This window comes from Falco rusticolus, chromosome 4 (genome assembly GCF_015220075.1).
Source record: "Falco rusticolus isolate bFalRus1 chromosome 4, bFalRus1.pri, whole genome shotgun sequence".
Lineage (NCBI taxonomy): Eukaryota > Metazoa > Chordata > Aves > Falconiformes > Falconidae > Falco > Falco rusticolus.
The window spans coordinates 79,932,649-79,949,873 of record NC_051190.1 but is presented as its reverse complement, the minus strand read 5'-3'; the positions used below and the strand labels follow the sequence as shown (position 1 = coordinate 79,949,873).

Sequence of the window (17,225 nt, the reverse complement as noted above, 5' to 3'; positions counted from 1 at the left end):
TTTCTAGAGCATTAATGTTCAGATGACAGCAATTTCTTTTAAGTTGAATATGTCTAAAGCACTGCTATTAGTTGCTTTAGAATCATTTTAAAGGTACTTATGTAGAAGGTACTTATTTAGAAGTCATTTAGAAGAATTTATCCAGGTATTTATTTAGAAGTCATATTTAAATGACCAATCATTGGCAATGTTCATTAAAATTATGACTGATAAGTATAGATAAATGCTTGAAAATTATTTGCTTTTTTAATGAAGCACTGATACTTACACTCAAATTGGAACTGTTGTTCTGTTTTCATCCTGTAGGCATCTTTTACTCAAAAATTCTATCTATGACATCACATGATTAAGTTACACAATAGATGCCTGGAAACCACTTTGCTGGAAACGCTTAGTATTACAAGGTAACAACCCTGTTTATCTTTTAATATACTGGTAATAAAAACAAATAATCACTCCTTTGCTATCTTTTCCTATTTGAAACAAAAGCATGAAATAATAATCTATTCTAAATAACAATATTTATTTGTAAAACAAAAGCAGTATACACAACAACTCTGTGTGCTAAGAACAGTTTGTAGATGCCCTGCCAGTATTTTTTAATTATTATTATTATTTAAAACTAATCTACTTAGCCTATAACCCCTCAAGCACAGCTTGTTTTCTTCCATGTTCCAAAGAAATAACAGCATAGTGTTGGCTAATAATGCTTTCCCCAAAACACAGACTTTTTACTGCTCAACAGAAAAACCGCTATCTCTTTATGTGAATTTTATACAATCTAATTATAGGAAAAAAGCTATCAGATTTTCAGGTTTTAGGTAACAAAAGTAAGTTTGGTAACAGATGATCTGAATGCCTTATTTAAATGCCTCAACAAACTATTCGCTTCCCAAAATGCCCTTACAAAAAGCCTTTTTCACTTTTACAACACTGGGAAGATACTTCCTTCTCCGTAAAAATGGATAGCACCCTCTAATATACTCATTAAGAGTACCAAAATCTGACAGCATTTTTGTTGGAGGACGGTATTTAATAACACACACTATTTAACCTCAAAGGATATGCCAGAACTACATGAAAAAGCATCCCCTACCACCTCTTGCAGCACACAGCTAGCCCCACCAACTGTGCAATACTGCTTAGATGATGTGCATGTATGCGACATTTCTTACAGAAACTCCATTACACTTTCAAATGACAGTACATACAGTAGGTAAAGTATACTCCATGAAATTTTAAAGTAAAGAAATTCACTGAAAAGTACCTAAGAGAATTATTTTTTTTCAAGGGATAAAAGAACACTTCCTTTGCAAAAATACGGCACCAGACTAACAAAATTATTTTAGCAATAACATCTTAAATAAACAATAACCTGTGTGTTCATTTACTCAAGGATAGCAAATGAAGTTGTTATTAAAAGCTGTTTTTTGTAAATATGGATCATCTCATTAAGGCTCTAAAAAACTGAACACACACAGCTGAGTAGATGAAAACATTTATTCCTCAACTTGCTGCTATAAAGTACTATTCGTATCTCTTCAAAGATTATTTTCAAATAAACTATTGTACACTTTTAATCTTTAAAATAAAAATATCCAATGTGAAAAAAATGTACAGTTCTGAAAAGCAAATGTTAACAGCACCATCAAATATAAAAATAAATGTTTATAGGCATCTGGTTTACACAGATTAGCTACTGATTTCTGTTAGCTAATCATTAGCAATTAATTTCTCTGAAATTAACTAGCAGCAGAAAAAATGATTTTTGAAGCTCATACAAGTATGAAATTGTAATTATAAAGATTAGATTTTAAGTAAAGCTAGTTTAAAGAGTTATGCACTGAAATTCATTCAAAAACTGTTTAAAATTTCCTATATATGGCTTGAAATGTATAAGCATAAACAATGAATTAAATTCTGCCCACAAATAACAGTCCTTATACAACAGATTGAAGTATAAAGGCCTAATGTCTTATCTACTTACACTCATTTATAATTTGTATAGACCCTGACTCAAAGTAGAATTCTGGTATGTTTATTTAGGTATATTCTTATATCATCTTTCTCAGGAAGTTTAAAATCAGGAAAGGTCTTCTTGTAAACTCTAGTTACATTTTCATGTACAATATGATAGGTGCTCTCTCCAAAACAATTCAGTCCAAATGGCTGGACTTTGTCTTTGTCCTTCAATTTTCTTTTCAACAGCTGCTCTTCTTGATATAAATATCCTCTGAAGTATGTGAAAGCTAAGAGAGGCAAACACTACAAAGCACTCACAGGGTTATTTAAAAAAAGCTTATACAGCATTAGGATGCAAAATACTGCCCTGACACACAATTAACGTAGAAAACTGTGCAAGGGAGAAGCACTGTCCTGACTCTGAATAACCTGCTTCAGTCTTACTACTCTCACACCACCAAATTACAGAAGGAAACTGAGTCTCCAATACCACACAGAAGGCATGAACACTAATGTACTCCAGTTGTCACAGGTCTCTGGCCATCACTGTTCTGACATAAGATTAGATTGAATTAAGATTTTGACAATGCAGAACCATGAAGAAAACCTGAGTTTTCATTAAACACTCTCACCCTCCTCTCAATAAGCTGGAAAATGAATATTCCTCACAGCTCTTCCCAGCCAGTAACTAGTTGAGCCAAGCTTTTTGCACAAGCAGACAGAAGATATGAATAAAAGGCCCCTCATTCAAAATAATACAAAGCATCCTACTCTAAATCTCTGCTAACAGTATCCAAACACAGGTGTAAGGCTAAGTACCTGAGAAACTTGAGACGAGAAAAACCTGAAAAGAACTGTTAAGTTCACTAAGAAAATGAAGGAGAAAAAGAAGTATGGGCTGCAGAAGTTAAAATTAGCTATTATTTCTTGCAATAATGTAATACAAAAGGAAATTGTAAGGTTACGTTTAAAGTAGAAAAAAAAATCACCACTGTTCTCATTAAAAATCAATGTATTCCTGGAAAAGAAAATCCGCATCATCAATGAATTCAGGCCCCTTGAAGAAAAACAAAAACAAACAAACAAATAAATAAATAAATGGACTTAAGTGCACATCCATAATTAGACTGGATGAGAAAGAATGGTAAAATTATGAATACTTAAAACGAATCTTTTAGTCTTCATCGTACACAAGATGCATTCTGCTCTTTTAGGTGTGTGGCAAAAGAACCTTCTTTCAATTATATCAATTCAAGATAAATTTATGCAAAAAAAATGGAAATTCCCTTAAGTGCAACAGATATACAATTCAACAGTCTTATAATTGTACTTGTTGATTGTAACTGTAAGCAAGGCTGATTACACACTACTAGCCAAGCAGGCTTGCCAATTCCTTCCCAAAAAACCCGAGATTAAATAAAACATACCCAGAGACACGAACTACACTGAGAAGAGATGACTGTGAAGTAAGTGTATTTTCAAGTTACTCATTTTTGCTTCTTTATTTTAAACTATTTTAAAGGATTTGAGAAGTGAGGACACAGGACAGAACAAGTATCTGGTCATCACTGAAATGCACCACATAGATGTTCTCTGTGTAGTCAGACTCGGCTTCATATGAGAAGTTTTTCAAAGGTAATTTTTTTCCCCCTCAAATATACAGACAGCCCCAGACCTAATGAATAAAAAAGTAATCTCTTCCTAAAAAAACCCAAACCAAAACAAACAAGCAACACAAACTAACAACAACTTTCCTGTGTTCATAGCAAAGGTGAGTGGAGTCCCATACTGCCAGAAAGTATCTATTATAAAGTCTTCTAGAGGTTATCATCTTCATTTTGTATACAGCCTAAGTGCACCAAGATCATGAAAGAGTTGAAATGAAGGAATTCAACCTAGTTCAGAGAAAGAAGTCCAGCAAGTATCAAGGTTATGAACCTTCTCTTCCACAGTTAAGTAGAAGGCAGTAGGAAATAAGTAAATAAAGAACCAACTAACAACCTGTCAGCTATGGCAAGGCTAGAAGAGTGGAGCTAACTTGACAGAGAAGCCCTGACCACAGCGCAGCAAAGATGTTATCTTACAAATCTGTATGCTGTCAAAAAGCAGAGAACTGGAGAGAACCGAAAGACAGCCTAAAAATTCAAGCAGAAGAACAAAGCCTTTCTGAGACTGGTAGCAGTAATTTTTCTAGTGCAATGCTGTACTGTGTCAACATACTAAGTCCACTCAAAGTAAATTTAATTTTACATATTACATACCACAATGTGTGTTGATATACTTTCTAACAAAGGAAGTGCCGAATCACCAATGTAGCACCAGTGTAGCACATCACAGTGTCACAGCGTGAGGGGAACACTTCAGAGCAATCAGACTTCTCTCCATTCAGCACAGAAGCTTAGCAGTTATTACATGGGACCCCGAACAAATGAATCTTGTCTTTCTACAGATTTCTCTACCAATGCCTTATATCGCTCTTCTGTCTTTCATTAGTATGAATGTCTTTCCTGCAATACTTTTAGTTCTCTTTAGTCCCATAATCATTAATCCCCACACCCTAACACCACTACATTAGGTATAAAAAGAAGGAAGAGAGAGAAAGAAGAAAAAGGGGAGATGCAAAGGGTTCAGTAAACAGGAATAGCAGGTAAGTTCTTTCTGTGTGAAGAACAGCCTGACAACAGTCAGTTCAACCCACCCACACAGCTGTAACAACCCATGTGTTCTTACACATAGGGAAGAAGGGAACCTTCCCTCAATGAGAAAAAGAAAGGAAAACCAGTTTCTCTTCTACAGAAAGCTTCTCTATTATCCACAAAATTTAATTTTGGATTACTGACACTTAACAGTTTGAGCTACATTCATCAGTTTGGCTTGAGTCATTCTTAAAGTTCTTCTTAGTCATAGACCAGGAAAAGGAAGCCATTAGGTAAATCAAAGCTGTGGCCCAAACAGTCCAAATGTACTGAAATGTAATTTAAGCAAACATTTAAGGTTAGGTCAGGAATATACTTGCTTACTCATACAAGCATAGTCAGAAGAGTTAAATATGGTATTTGCTAGTAGAAGCATAAAAATTCTGGAAAGCTCTGAGAGGAAAATGAAGTTGTGCTGCATGAGAGATTAAGTATGTCTAACATAAAAGGGTTTAAGTATGTCCCAATACTAAGTAGTATATTGGAAGATTAAGCACTAATTCATATATAATTACTACTCATGTCCAAAGGGTGATGGGAACACTACTCATTCCCCAAACTGGACCTAAAAGCCCTTTGATACTTTTATGTACAGTTTACAGGTGATGTGACATATCACACATGAAAAACCTTGTTTTATGAGCAAGTAGGAGAGCAAAATTTTAAGGATTAGAGCACAGTGATTAATAAAGAAATTCTACTTTCAAACGAAAGAAAGATGCTAAATATATTTCATCAGTACAGAAAGCAAGAGCTTTTGCTACTCTTCTCTAAAAACTACCCAGAAGGAAAGTTTAAGAAATCATACATACATACATACATACTAGGAAGCTAAACAGACTGAAATAACAGGGTCTTGTGATAGCCACAAAATGTGCAGTCGGTCAGTAAGTTGTCTGTACATAAGGAAGTGACTAATTACTTTATAGCTGTAATTTGCATATCAATACATTTAAATCAGCATACAAGAACAGTGTCCTTACTATTAAGGTGAAGAAATTCTGCAAAGACTAAGTTTAAGTGCAAACTTAATTTTCGCTTTTTCTGCAATTAACAGAGGACTTTGTGAAGCAGGCAAAAGGAAAAGCTTGTACAGCTCTTCAGTTCAGTACTGTGTTTCCCAGCTTTTTGCTTTAGCTAAACTACATATTTAACACAAGTAATAAAGTATTAACCAGAGGAATGGGAATTCATAAAAAAAACCCAGATCATCAATCAAACTGAAATCCCACAATTCAGAATATCCAAAACATAAGTAATTTTAAAATTATTATGAATAGAAGCTGCATAGCAACAACTCAACCATCATTTACCGTGTTTCTGATTGGAATTTTCTTCGGTTCTGGTGGCACATCCTGAGGAACAAATTTCACTGGTTCCTTAATCTGCCTTCTCGATCTTTTGGTACCATCTGGCAAGGTTTCCATGGCAATATCAGCCTCCATGTCACTGCTACCTGCCTGGTCACACTCTGAGCACTGCCTGCAAAGTGGAAGATTTTCTATTTAATACTGCAGTCACAAAAGCAGAAAAAGAAATGTATTGAAGTGTTTGAGTTTAAAATAAATTCAGAAGTCAACAAACCAAATGGACACCTAAAGAAGTACATTAAATGTATCTAATTTTAAGCAACTAAGCAAAAAACATGCAAGGCGTTCTTACTGTTGGATTTTTTCCTGATAGTATTCAAACTTTAAAAACAAAGATTTTGAAAGTAGGATTTAATCTTCAAGAAAAATGCAGCCTATTTTACCATTTGCATCCTACCATACCCCCTTTTTTAATGGTGTCCACTGATCTGTAATCTATTCATCATTGTAACTGCTGCTGCTGTTTAATCTTTACAATGACAAGCTGCTGAATTCATTCTGGTGAGAGCACTCTTTAGTGGCAGGGATTTAGAAGACTTATCTGTTACGAAAATTAATTTTAATATGTATTTTCTAAGGCAGTAGGCTTTAAATCTGAAAACAGTTAAGAGACAATTAATGATACGAAAGCTGGAAAGTTAACAAACTTTGAACACCAAGTTGAAAAAAACACCTATTGATTTTTTGGAAAAGTACAAAATCACAATCAACTTCAAAAGTGAACAGATGCTAAGGTAATGCTATTAACAAGCTTCATGACAGAATTAACAAGATGGGAATTCATCAAGTTTCATTCTTATTCGCAGAAAATATACATCTTATGCAAAGTCATAAATGCAGATGTCAACTAAAAATATGTTAATGAAAATTTAAAAATTATACCCACTGATAAGAGCCATTTTGTAAATTCCTTCTCACACTACACTTCCAATTGAAAAAACAATAAATCCTTTCAAAATCCAATTCAATGCTGTTCTCATATTAAACACGTTCTTTTTATATGTATGTATTTATAATACTAACTAAAAAAAAAAAAAATCAACATTATGTTCTGCTATTAATTGGCATTAACAGGAATACACACATTAAAAAGAAGTATATTTGCTTTTTAAGGAGAAAACCAAAATACATCTTTAATTATTTGAAGTTAAATGTTAATACATGCTTGTGACGAGAAGGCATACCCATCCTGTATCTAAACAAAAACACAAGTCAGTTATGTATGTTATGTCTGAGCTTATTTCTTCAAAGGTACATGTTCAACAGGAACAGTTTTTCTCCTATGAACTTCAGTAATGGCTAACACAGTATCAACTCCATCAACCTTCCATGTTTTCTAATTCTTTTAAACTAATCTTAGTAGTATAATGTCAGACCTCTCCCAGTTATAGCCAAAGACAACAGCAGTCATGACAGTCCACTAGACAGAGCAGTGGCTACCAAGTCAAAATAGAGGGGACCTAATCCTGCCCTGTGTAATTTATCAGTGTAACCTTGGCTAAGTCAACACCTTTCTCCTTCAATTTTTCCACATGTAAAATTAAGGTAATTGTGGCTACATTATAATGTTATGAAGATTAATCACTTTTTATCTCTGAAGCACTTGAGGCACAGGTAACAGGACATGCTAGTGCTATTTGCTGGTCTAGAAAAGCAGGAGTACTACAGGGTAGATTGCAGGAAAGATAACAGTGTCTCTCCTCCCTCATATGAAGACTTTTATTAGTAGCCTAAACACAAGAAAGTAATTTTATACTGGTTTTATACTTTGCAAACAATTTTGGGGCAGCATACAGGTGCGTCATACTCTATTTTTCCTCCTCTTTACAAACCTCAGTTCACCACAGACACAGTACCTGTTAACATTTCTAGACCTCTTTAGGACATTAGAATATAAAACCAATAGAAAAATAGAAGGTATAATAACTTTCACATCATGCTACTTTTTACAGTTACAGAATCACAGGTTGGTCAGGGTTGGAAGGGACCTCTGGAGACCATCTCGTCCAACCCCCTGCCAAAGCAGGTTCTTCTAGAGCAGGTTGCACAAGATCACATCCAGGCAGGTTCTGAATGTCTCCAGAAAAGGAGACTCCACAACCTCTCTGGGCAGCCTATTCCAGTGCTCGGTCACCTTCAAAGTAAAGAAGTTCTTCCTCATACTCAGACAGAACTTCTCATGTTGCAGTTTGTGCCTGTTGCCCCTTGTCCTGTTATCTGTCACTACTGAAAAGAGCCTGCCCTACCCGCCCCCCCCCCCCCCGCCTTTGACACTCACTCTTAAGATACTTGTGTACATTGCTAAGATCCTCTCTGAGTCTTCTCTTCTCCAGGCTAAAGTTCTATGTTTACATAAATGTATGTGCATATACACACCCAAGTATGTATACACATGCACTTACATAAATAAACTAAGGCTCACAGACCAAACTAATATTATTGTAAGATTTTATGGAGAAAGTATTTCCAATGATGTAACAGCAGAGAGAAGCTTCAGAGATAACAGCATTCCCTCAAAATTTTATGTGTCTGCTTAGCTAAAGGTTACTTGGTGTTCTTTACTTTTATACGATACATTTTCTTCAAGTTCTCCAACTCAAATCTCTAAGGAGATTTCCTGTTTGGTAAGCATCAGAGAGCACAGCCCTCCATAATAGTGCAGCACCAGTCACGCCATTAATTTATGTAATGGAAAACACAAATGAAAGCACTTAGTAAGATCTGCTTATGCAGATGTAAACAATAGCTATGAAAGTGTTCAAAAATATTGTGATGAGCATTTTTTTCAAAAAGATTATCTTCCCTGTTATTATGGTAAAAATAAGTACTATGTATAAATTTAAAAAAAATAAGCATTTGACAACTGAAGAGCTGCATTAAAAACCTGAAGTTTGTATAAGACAAAAAAATAGTAGTATGATTTTACAGTAGTATTTGGAGTTGGGAACCCAGGTCTTGCAGATCTATGACGCTGCACCTGATTTAAATCATTCCCGTTCTTTAGCTCTGTGATTTTAAAAGGGAAAGATACTGTTTTTCTGCTACATAAGTTCAGACAGTTGTACAGAAAATAACTATGTAGATCAGTAAAGTACTGTAGTTTTATTAGGGCCCTATTTAAATATAAATCAATGAAGTATTTAAACTTTGATGTTAGTGAGAAAGACACGAAACACCTCCACCAACAGATGAGGTACTGCATGCAAGTTCCTGAAACTCCACTTTTATGACCAAGCTTGCTCTGAAACAGGTGATGCAAGTCTCACAGCAATCAAAATGAGAAAAGAGCACGATAGACAAAAAGTAAGCTGCAAAACCATAGTATGGGTGGTGTGTAGGTGTGTGTGTGAATCGCAAAACAAAACTTCATAAATACACCAAAAGATGAGGGGGAAAAAGTGAAGTTAGAAACATGTACTTATAAGCAACCTCTTGACTTACTGGAATAGCCTCTACTATCACAGGCAACCACATCTTCTCTACCCTATTATATAGCAGGCAAGTTTCAACTATAAAGTAGTTTGGTTCTTAGCTTCCATGGGGCCCGCAGAAAAGCTTTTAAAGACACAAACTCCTCTGACTTGGAAACAGTCGCCTAACTTTGAGCTCTTCTTACAGTGGTTCTTGAATTTTAAAGAACTCTTTTCCCATTCTGCTGTTTATTCCAAATATATTCATAGAAAGCAGCTAAATGGCTGCCCTTCCTTTTGGCTACACTGAAGTCATGCTCATTTATTTTCACTTCTTCAAGTACAATCAGTGAATAGACAACCTACCACTACAGGTCACCTTTCCAACTATTCCAACAGTCTTTGACTACCCTCAAATTAGCAAGTATTGCCACACAGAACAAACAAATTAACAAGAGAAATGGTGCCAAAGATTCAACTTCTGTACACAGGTTTTGTTTTGCTTTTAGTCTGGACTTGCCTGATCTAGACAGAGAAAATCACTAGTAGGCAATAATACGCCTACTGCTAAAAATTACTGGCAATGTTTGATCCATCAAGAAATCTCAGTGATGACCTGAAACCTTTCAGTATACAGAAAGTCTCTGATTAAGTGCTAAAAACCTACAGAAGAACAGAAGCTGCACCGTTTTGTGGTGTTTTCAATCTGACTTGGTACAAGAATCAATGACATCAGGGATCCCTTCCCATCTCACAAAGTAAATGGATCTTCTCAAATCACTAGCAAAAGACAAGAACATCAAATGAAAAGGAACACACATTATTAATTTTCAAAAATTATGAATGGTCTAGGCTAATACTGAAACACTGGCTTTGTGTAACTGCATCATGCGTGTCTCTGCATTACCTGGTGGTGAATATATTTTTGAGCATGGGCAGCTTCAAGAAACATGTGAACCTATAACGGGGCTTTACTTCAGGGCTTTAGTAAGACTCAAAGACCAAAGAGGGGTTTCTGTTCATGAAGTTTTAGAAACTGATGCCATGAGCCATTTAATTTAATTTACATTAATTTACGAAGTGAAAAAGTGAACATCTGAATCACTGAGAAAACAAGGAGGGGAGGGATAGTTTGGACATGGGCTGTTTTCTTGGTAAAGCAGCAATGAGAACTGCAAAGAGAAAACCCTGTTACTTTAAAAAAAATAGTAGAAATTATGACATTATGATGCTTCCTTATGCCGCAGCTTTACACTTAAAAAAAAATCTAAATGCACTGAACTGATGTGCCTGGCACATGGACACTTGTGAGATGATGATAAGAAAAGCTGAAGAAACACTGAACACCATTCTTTTATAAATGAAAGCCACCAAGTTAAAGATCTCACAAACAGGCCTCAAAGCCAACACACTGGTAAACTTAACATGATTCTGCTTTTGGTTTTGCAATTTAAATAACAAAGCCAACAACGTCTTTGCTATATGAGACAGAAAACCAGATAAAAACATGAAACTATTTTATTGAAAAAGTAAGACCACAAAAATTAGGAAAAAATTGATGTTTTTTTCAATTATCACATGAATTAGACTGCCTTAACTGTGTTATGGTACATAGTTTCAGAGTGGCTTGCGTGATGAAAATACAAAGGACTCTGTCTGAACAAGACAGTTTTCATAATCACAACTGGGCATTATGCTGGAAGGATCGAAGAAACCAGCACCCTCTGCACACAGAGCTTACTGTGAAAAGAGTAGATTTACATCTTCTGTGCTGAGTGAACACTACTACAGTGCTTCCAGAAAACCGCTCTGTCCTCAGTGTTTAAAAAGAAAAACTATACAGTTATTACTTAAGAGTTTGGCTTGCTTTTATTTAAGAGGAAACAGGTCTTGTAGACGTATTCTGTGATAAATCACTTATTGCAATATTTACAAATAATTAAACCACTTTGAACTTGAGAAACACGGACCTATAACTTTAAGACACCAATGCTCTGGTAATTTGAATTAATCACACATGTAGAATGGTGTACTGGAAGGGGGGGGGGGAGGGGGCGGGGGGAAAGAGGACTGTTCTTATTCTGGAGATAAAAGACAGTACGTATAAACCAAAAATAGTTTGTTAAAGATTTTCAACGAGCATCTTTCAGACACCAAAGGTACTGAAAATTTGCCATCTGTAATGACCCAAACATCCTTCAGTTAGGACAAGTGACAAATATATTAAAATGTGTATGTTATATGCAATATTATATTGCACTTACACTTACATAAATTAATAATTTTACATCTTTACCCAATGACTCAGGATGAAAAAAAGAATCAAAACATGCTGGACCAGTACTGAATGAGTAGGGTCAGGAATGTGAATGAATGTCCAGATACTGAATGAGTGTCCATGGGACTAGTGGTCAGGAACTCCACAGCTCATTCTGCACAGTGGCAAATAGTCCCCACAGCAGTGTTACCACTAAAGAACTTGGCCTTCCAGAACAAAATTAAAAATACCCGAGTCTAATATAACTGTTCGTCCCTGTTTGGTTCATCTCAGTCCCCAGCATTTCGTATGCTACCAGAAGTTATCACTGTTTTTCAGCAATCTCATTTCAATAGAAAGAGCTAGTCCCTGTTGGTAGCTGCCAAGTTATTTTCTTAATGAAAATGTCAGTATTTCACAATCTGATTTTGATTCATTGCATTGTCTGTCAGCACTTGTACACTGTTTTTGTATCAGTTCAGATCATTCTCTACCAGGAAAATACACAGTTTGCAGTCCACCCAGAATGGGCAGGAGCATAAGAGCATACAAGTTGTCAGAGAGAATTACAAGACTTAATTTTATGATAACATGTGAATCAGAACAATACTCTAGTGTTTAATCAACAGGATTTCTAAGAAACTGAACAATTTCAGCTTTTTAAATAGAAATATGCCACAGCATTATACTTTATGATTAGAACCGCTGGTCTACTGTGAAAGTACCACAGTAAAACAGATAGTAATCAATGCTTTCATGTTTTATTAAAATAGTTATTATGCCCTTCCCCTAGAAATAAATCCATTTGAAATGAGAACAAGCTTTTAAATTGCTATGTTACAAACAATTTCTTTCTATAATATTCAAGATGTATAAATGTTACTTTGGAGAAAACTGTCAGGCCTCTGAATGAGGGGAATTCTTATTGTAAAGTGCTAGAAACCAGTTTCTAATAAGCTGTGAGACATGAGTGCTCACTGGGTCTAAACTCTTCCTATGACTTCATTAAGACTAAAATCATTACTTCCTTTTATAAACACTGAGATAACTAATTATAATTTGTGCTTTCTTTAACATATTAACTTTTAAATATTAAATATATTTTTTCTTACCATTACATGTAATAGTGGATTTAGTTAAATGATTTCAAAATCTTTTTTTCTATACTGTAATTTAAATTTATATTAAATGCTGATCATGAAATGGAGAAAAACTGTAACTATTAACTACATAGCATCACACACATAAGCTGAATCATTTGGCATCCTCAAACACAGCATAAAATATGAAACATATGGAATAAACTCATGCTAAACTACCCACCCAATATTTAAATAAATGTATGTTGATAAAGTGTATGACTAATCATCAAACATTTTGTAAAGGCTCAAGTTAGCAATTATGTGTAAATGATTAGCAGTGATAATAAAATACAAAGTAAAAACTAAGAAACAATTACTTTTAACTGTTTCCTGCTTACTATTTTAAAAGGACTAAAATCAACATTTTTCACCATTTTAGTTGAAGTCTTTCAACCTGCCTAACGGTTGAAGGAATTTCACACCTATACCCATTTACCCATTTTCTTAACTTTTATCTTTTTGCATTCCCACTATATCCTATACAAGTATCTTAAGAGTACATGGGCCCCACATAAAAAAAAATAAAATACACTTTTCTTCATAGCTTAATCAAAAGATTAAAATTGTAATGAAAAGAGCGGGAGGAAGGGGGGAAACCCACAGAACTCTAACTTGGATTGAGAGTCCATTCTATATGCTCTGTACTGATCCCAAAAGAATACATAAAGGCACGTTCAATGATGAAAAGAATGCAATCAATACAGCTCAATTTGTCTGCTATAATCTTACACTCCAGAATATGCCTTAGATAATCAGAAGTAAAAGCTAAGCATGTGATCTGAGATATAATTGAAGCATTAAATTCTCAACAAAGATAAGTTACAGCTTTGCAATGAAAGTGTTTTACCACCTAACCTGACGTATTCTGCCTTTAACACCCGCTGAGAACTGTAGTCTTACAACTTTTGGATGGATGGCTTTAGTGAGCCTTTTCAACTTGTTTTAAAAGCAGAACAAAAATCAAGATCCTCCTGTGCAAATGCAGAAGCTACCAAAAAATTAAAAAAAAAAAAAAATGCTTCCATGTAACATCATTACTTCATAAATTTGACCAAAGAGCTCAGAATGCCTTTGAAATAATGAAAAGCCAAACATTATGGACTACATTAAATAATTAAAGCAAAATTAAGTTCAGAAAAATATTAGTGATGGTGAAAAACCTTTCTGAGATTTTCAGCTTTTAAAGGAAATCTCTACTAACTGAATTTACTTGGGTAAATCCAGGTTTTGTCATTTTAAGATACTAAAAAACAGAGACATCTCATTTCATACTGGCCATCGTGCTCTTCTCACAAACATCAAAACTACCCAAAAAGATGACCTAACTAAATGTTTTATGGAATTTGTTAAAAAATAATAAAAAAATATTAAGAGACATATGAATAAAAATAGAAACCAAGATTTCTCAGATAAAAAAAGCTTTATACTATTCTGATTTGGTAAGTTAATGTTCAGACAAGGGGATAATGATTCCTGGAGGTGCTATACACTAACCTCTTGTGCAATGAAACCTGCTTCTGAATAACTGCTTCTAACATAGTTCAGAGCAGTTTGGAAACATGCAGAATTTTAACACAACACAGTGACACACTCATTTTATGACAGTTTGGAAATCAGCACCTTTACCACATTATCAGTTCTTCATTGTTCCACTTAGCTTTTGTTTTATTCCACTGGCACAAAAAGACTTTTAATCCTTGGAAATGTAACTGCAATTAATACAGTAATGCATATGCTTCTGCCATTGCAGATTTGAGTAATAAGACAGAAGTAAACCCAACTGACTTCCTGTATCACGAAAAACTGACCTACTACTTACAAGTTTATTTTGAAGTATTTACAAGTATTTTCCTAAAAATGTGGACACAGAGTTGCACAACTAGGCCCTATGAGAAAGAAAAGACCAAGCTTTCCATTTCCTGAAGGCAGCCTATTATCTAGCAGCATTAATAATCACAAATGAACTCAAAAGATAAGAAAATTAAAGCTATAATCTATTTCTACACAGTGGCTAATAATGAGAAAATCTTCACAACTCTTTTTTTAACTGTGAAATATCACTAGTAATAACCTGGAAATAAAATGACTCAGTTCAGATTGTGTTATAACAATTTCTGAAACACTGAGAATGTGCAAGTCTATTCATGTTTATGTTGTACTTTAAGTACAGGGATAGCACAAGACAACACATCAACAGCATTCTTACCAGTAACTGTTTTTGGTCTTCCTCGGCATCCTTGTAAGAGGTGGATCCAGACAACCAAGATGATAATGGAGTTTACATGTATCACACAGTAGCAGTAGATGTTGATCATGGTTCTTCTTGCAAATTCCACAACTTTTAATGTGGGTAGCAAAAAAGCATTATAATTACAATTATAAATAATAAATGACACATCCCAGCACATTTCCCAGTTTCAATACCAACATGTGGCAACTTCAATTTGAATGCATCATTTAAATGCATAATTATTTTTAAGGAGTTTTTACTTGTATACAGTACAGCATAAAAGACACCTAATATAGTTAACTTAAAAATAAAATGGCTTTCAACCTAGTATTTTGAGAACTTCTAAGCATTAAGTAATCACTTGATACTTCAACAAAATTTACCAGTGGCAAATAGGAAAAACACCATGTGTGCCATCCAAATGCTTAAATAGAAAATTATGCTGCTATCATCAGTCTTAACAATCATATGCTTACTTTAATAATGCAAGCTCCTTGAAATAAGTCTGTGCTGCTATTACATTGGGCAAGGTATCAACTCATAAGAAATTAAATGTCTGTTTTATTACTATTTTTTTACTGGAATTGAAATTTTAGTCATTTCAAAAAGATCAGATGTCCATTGATTCCATTATAAAACGGGAGGAATTAAATTACTGGGTTTGAATGAAACAGAACTAGTAAAAAGCATTAATCCTATAATTTGTTCGTGTATACTTGCAAATTGCCAAATCCTCAACCCATCGCCGTGTGCTCGAGCTTTCCACCCCTCACACCACTAGAATTAACTTTCACTTATGTAACGAAACTTCTTCATTTAGCTTGCTAGCTGGACAAGATACTGCCCACTTGCTATAGCTGGAGGCCTGGCTTCTATTCGGTAGATAAGCAACAGACCATGCCACTTCTCAGCTGGTGGCAAGAAAAAAAGATCCAAGACTGTCTGTGTAATTTGCACAGTCATACTCTGGGACCGTAGTATATGTTCCACTATTAAGCTTAGTTAAAACCCGGTCAGTAGCTTCACAACTTATACAAGAGGCAAAAGGTGGAATACATTTTATTTTATTGGGAACTGATAGAAATAGAAGTAGGGATATTTAAAACACAAGATATCCCAAAGCATTTGACAACCCATCAGCTCAAAGTAAAAATTCTTACATGAGAAGTCTTTTATGCACCCAGCCACTGTGACTAAAGAGCAGCAGCACTGTTTGCAAAACCATGAACACAGATAATTGCATTCAAAAGACAAGGTGGTCAGTTAAAAACTTTCACATTACAGAAACAAAGGACCCTTCTATTTCAACCATAGAGTCACCTTTATCCTTAAACCACTGCCTTCAAATTAGCAAAAATACCCAGCCCTTAGTGACAGGTGCTAAGATGACGAATTGACTACACAAGTATTTTGTTAATCAAAACTAAAGCAAACAATTTTCTCTTAACACTTTTGTGAAACTGTAACTTACTATATATTGTATCTATTCTGTCAAGACTTCATTACTTGCCTATAAAGTACAGCTGGAAGTGTAGATGTCTTTTGTGTTCCTCCTTCCTTTTTACTTGGTTTCCTTTCCTTAGGAGCACGTAAAATTGCTGGTATGTTCAATTTCTATTGGATTTGAACAAATGCAGTACACATGAGTCTTGAGACTTTTATAAAGAATACCACTCCAATCTCAGTGCATGAAGAACAAGACTCAAATTATGAGTGGGAAATTACTTGGCTAGCTATTTTACAGGCATGACCAACTACTGAAGTTTATCCCAGTATGATTTTGTAAAACAAAATAATATACTCTTTTTTTAATTTTAATAAATAGAAACCACATTTAAATACAAGCTTTTACATTTTTTCTTCAAGCTTCAAATACAAGAATGCATTTGTCTAGGCAGCTGAAACAAGCAAAGGCAAATTCACAAAACTGACAGAAGAATCTAAGGCAGTTTCTTTTCCCCCACATTCTGGCTACACTGGTGCTCGATAGGTTAATTAGAAAAATTATCTTATTGGACCAAGCCCTCCACAAAGCAGACAAGATTCTCTTTGGGTTTCTACTAATCTGCAGCATGCTAGCTTCTCAGACAGCAACCATCTATCAAAGTCATTTCTCAGCAGCCCCGTGGGCCTGCATCTGTTCAACCAACTGGAAAAA

At 34.8% G+C, this 17,225-nt stretch overlaps 1 protein-coding gene across 13 annotated transcripts in view; it reads right to left on the bottom strand.

Moving 5' to 3' along the window:
* Window positions 1-17,225, bottom strand: part of PHF14 (PHD finger protein 14) — a 168,253-nt gene that overhangs the window by 100,311 nt on the left and 50,717 nt on the right. For all 13 annotated transcript variants that reach the window (XM_037382630.1, XM_037382635.1, XM_037382631.1 and 10 more), the window contains exons 12-14: window positions 16,578-16,681; window positions 15,044-15,175; window positions 5,972-6,140 (exon numbers count right to left, since the gene is read on the bottom strand). In XM_037382630.1, the coding sequence (XP_037238527.1) occupies window positions 5,972-6,140; window positions 15,044-15,175; window positions 16,578-16,681 (405 nt within the window). The remainder of the gene's footprint in view (window positions 1-5,971; window positions 6,141-15,043; window positions 15,176-16,577; window positions 16,682-17,225) is intronic.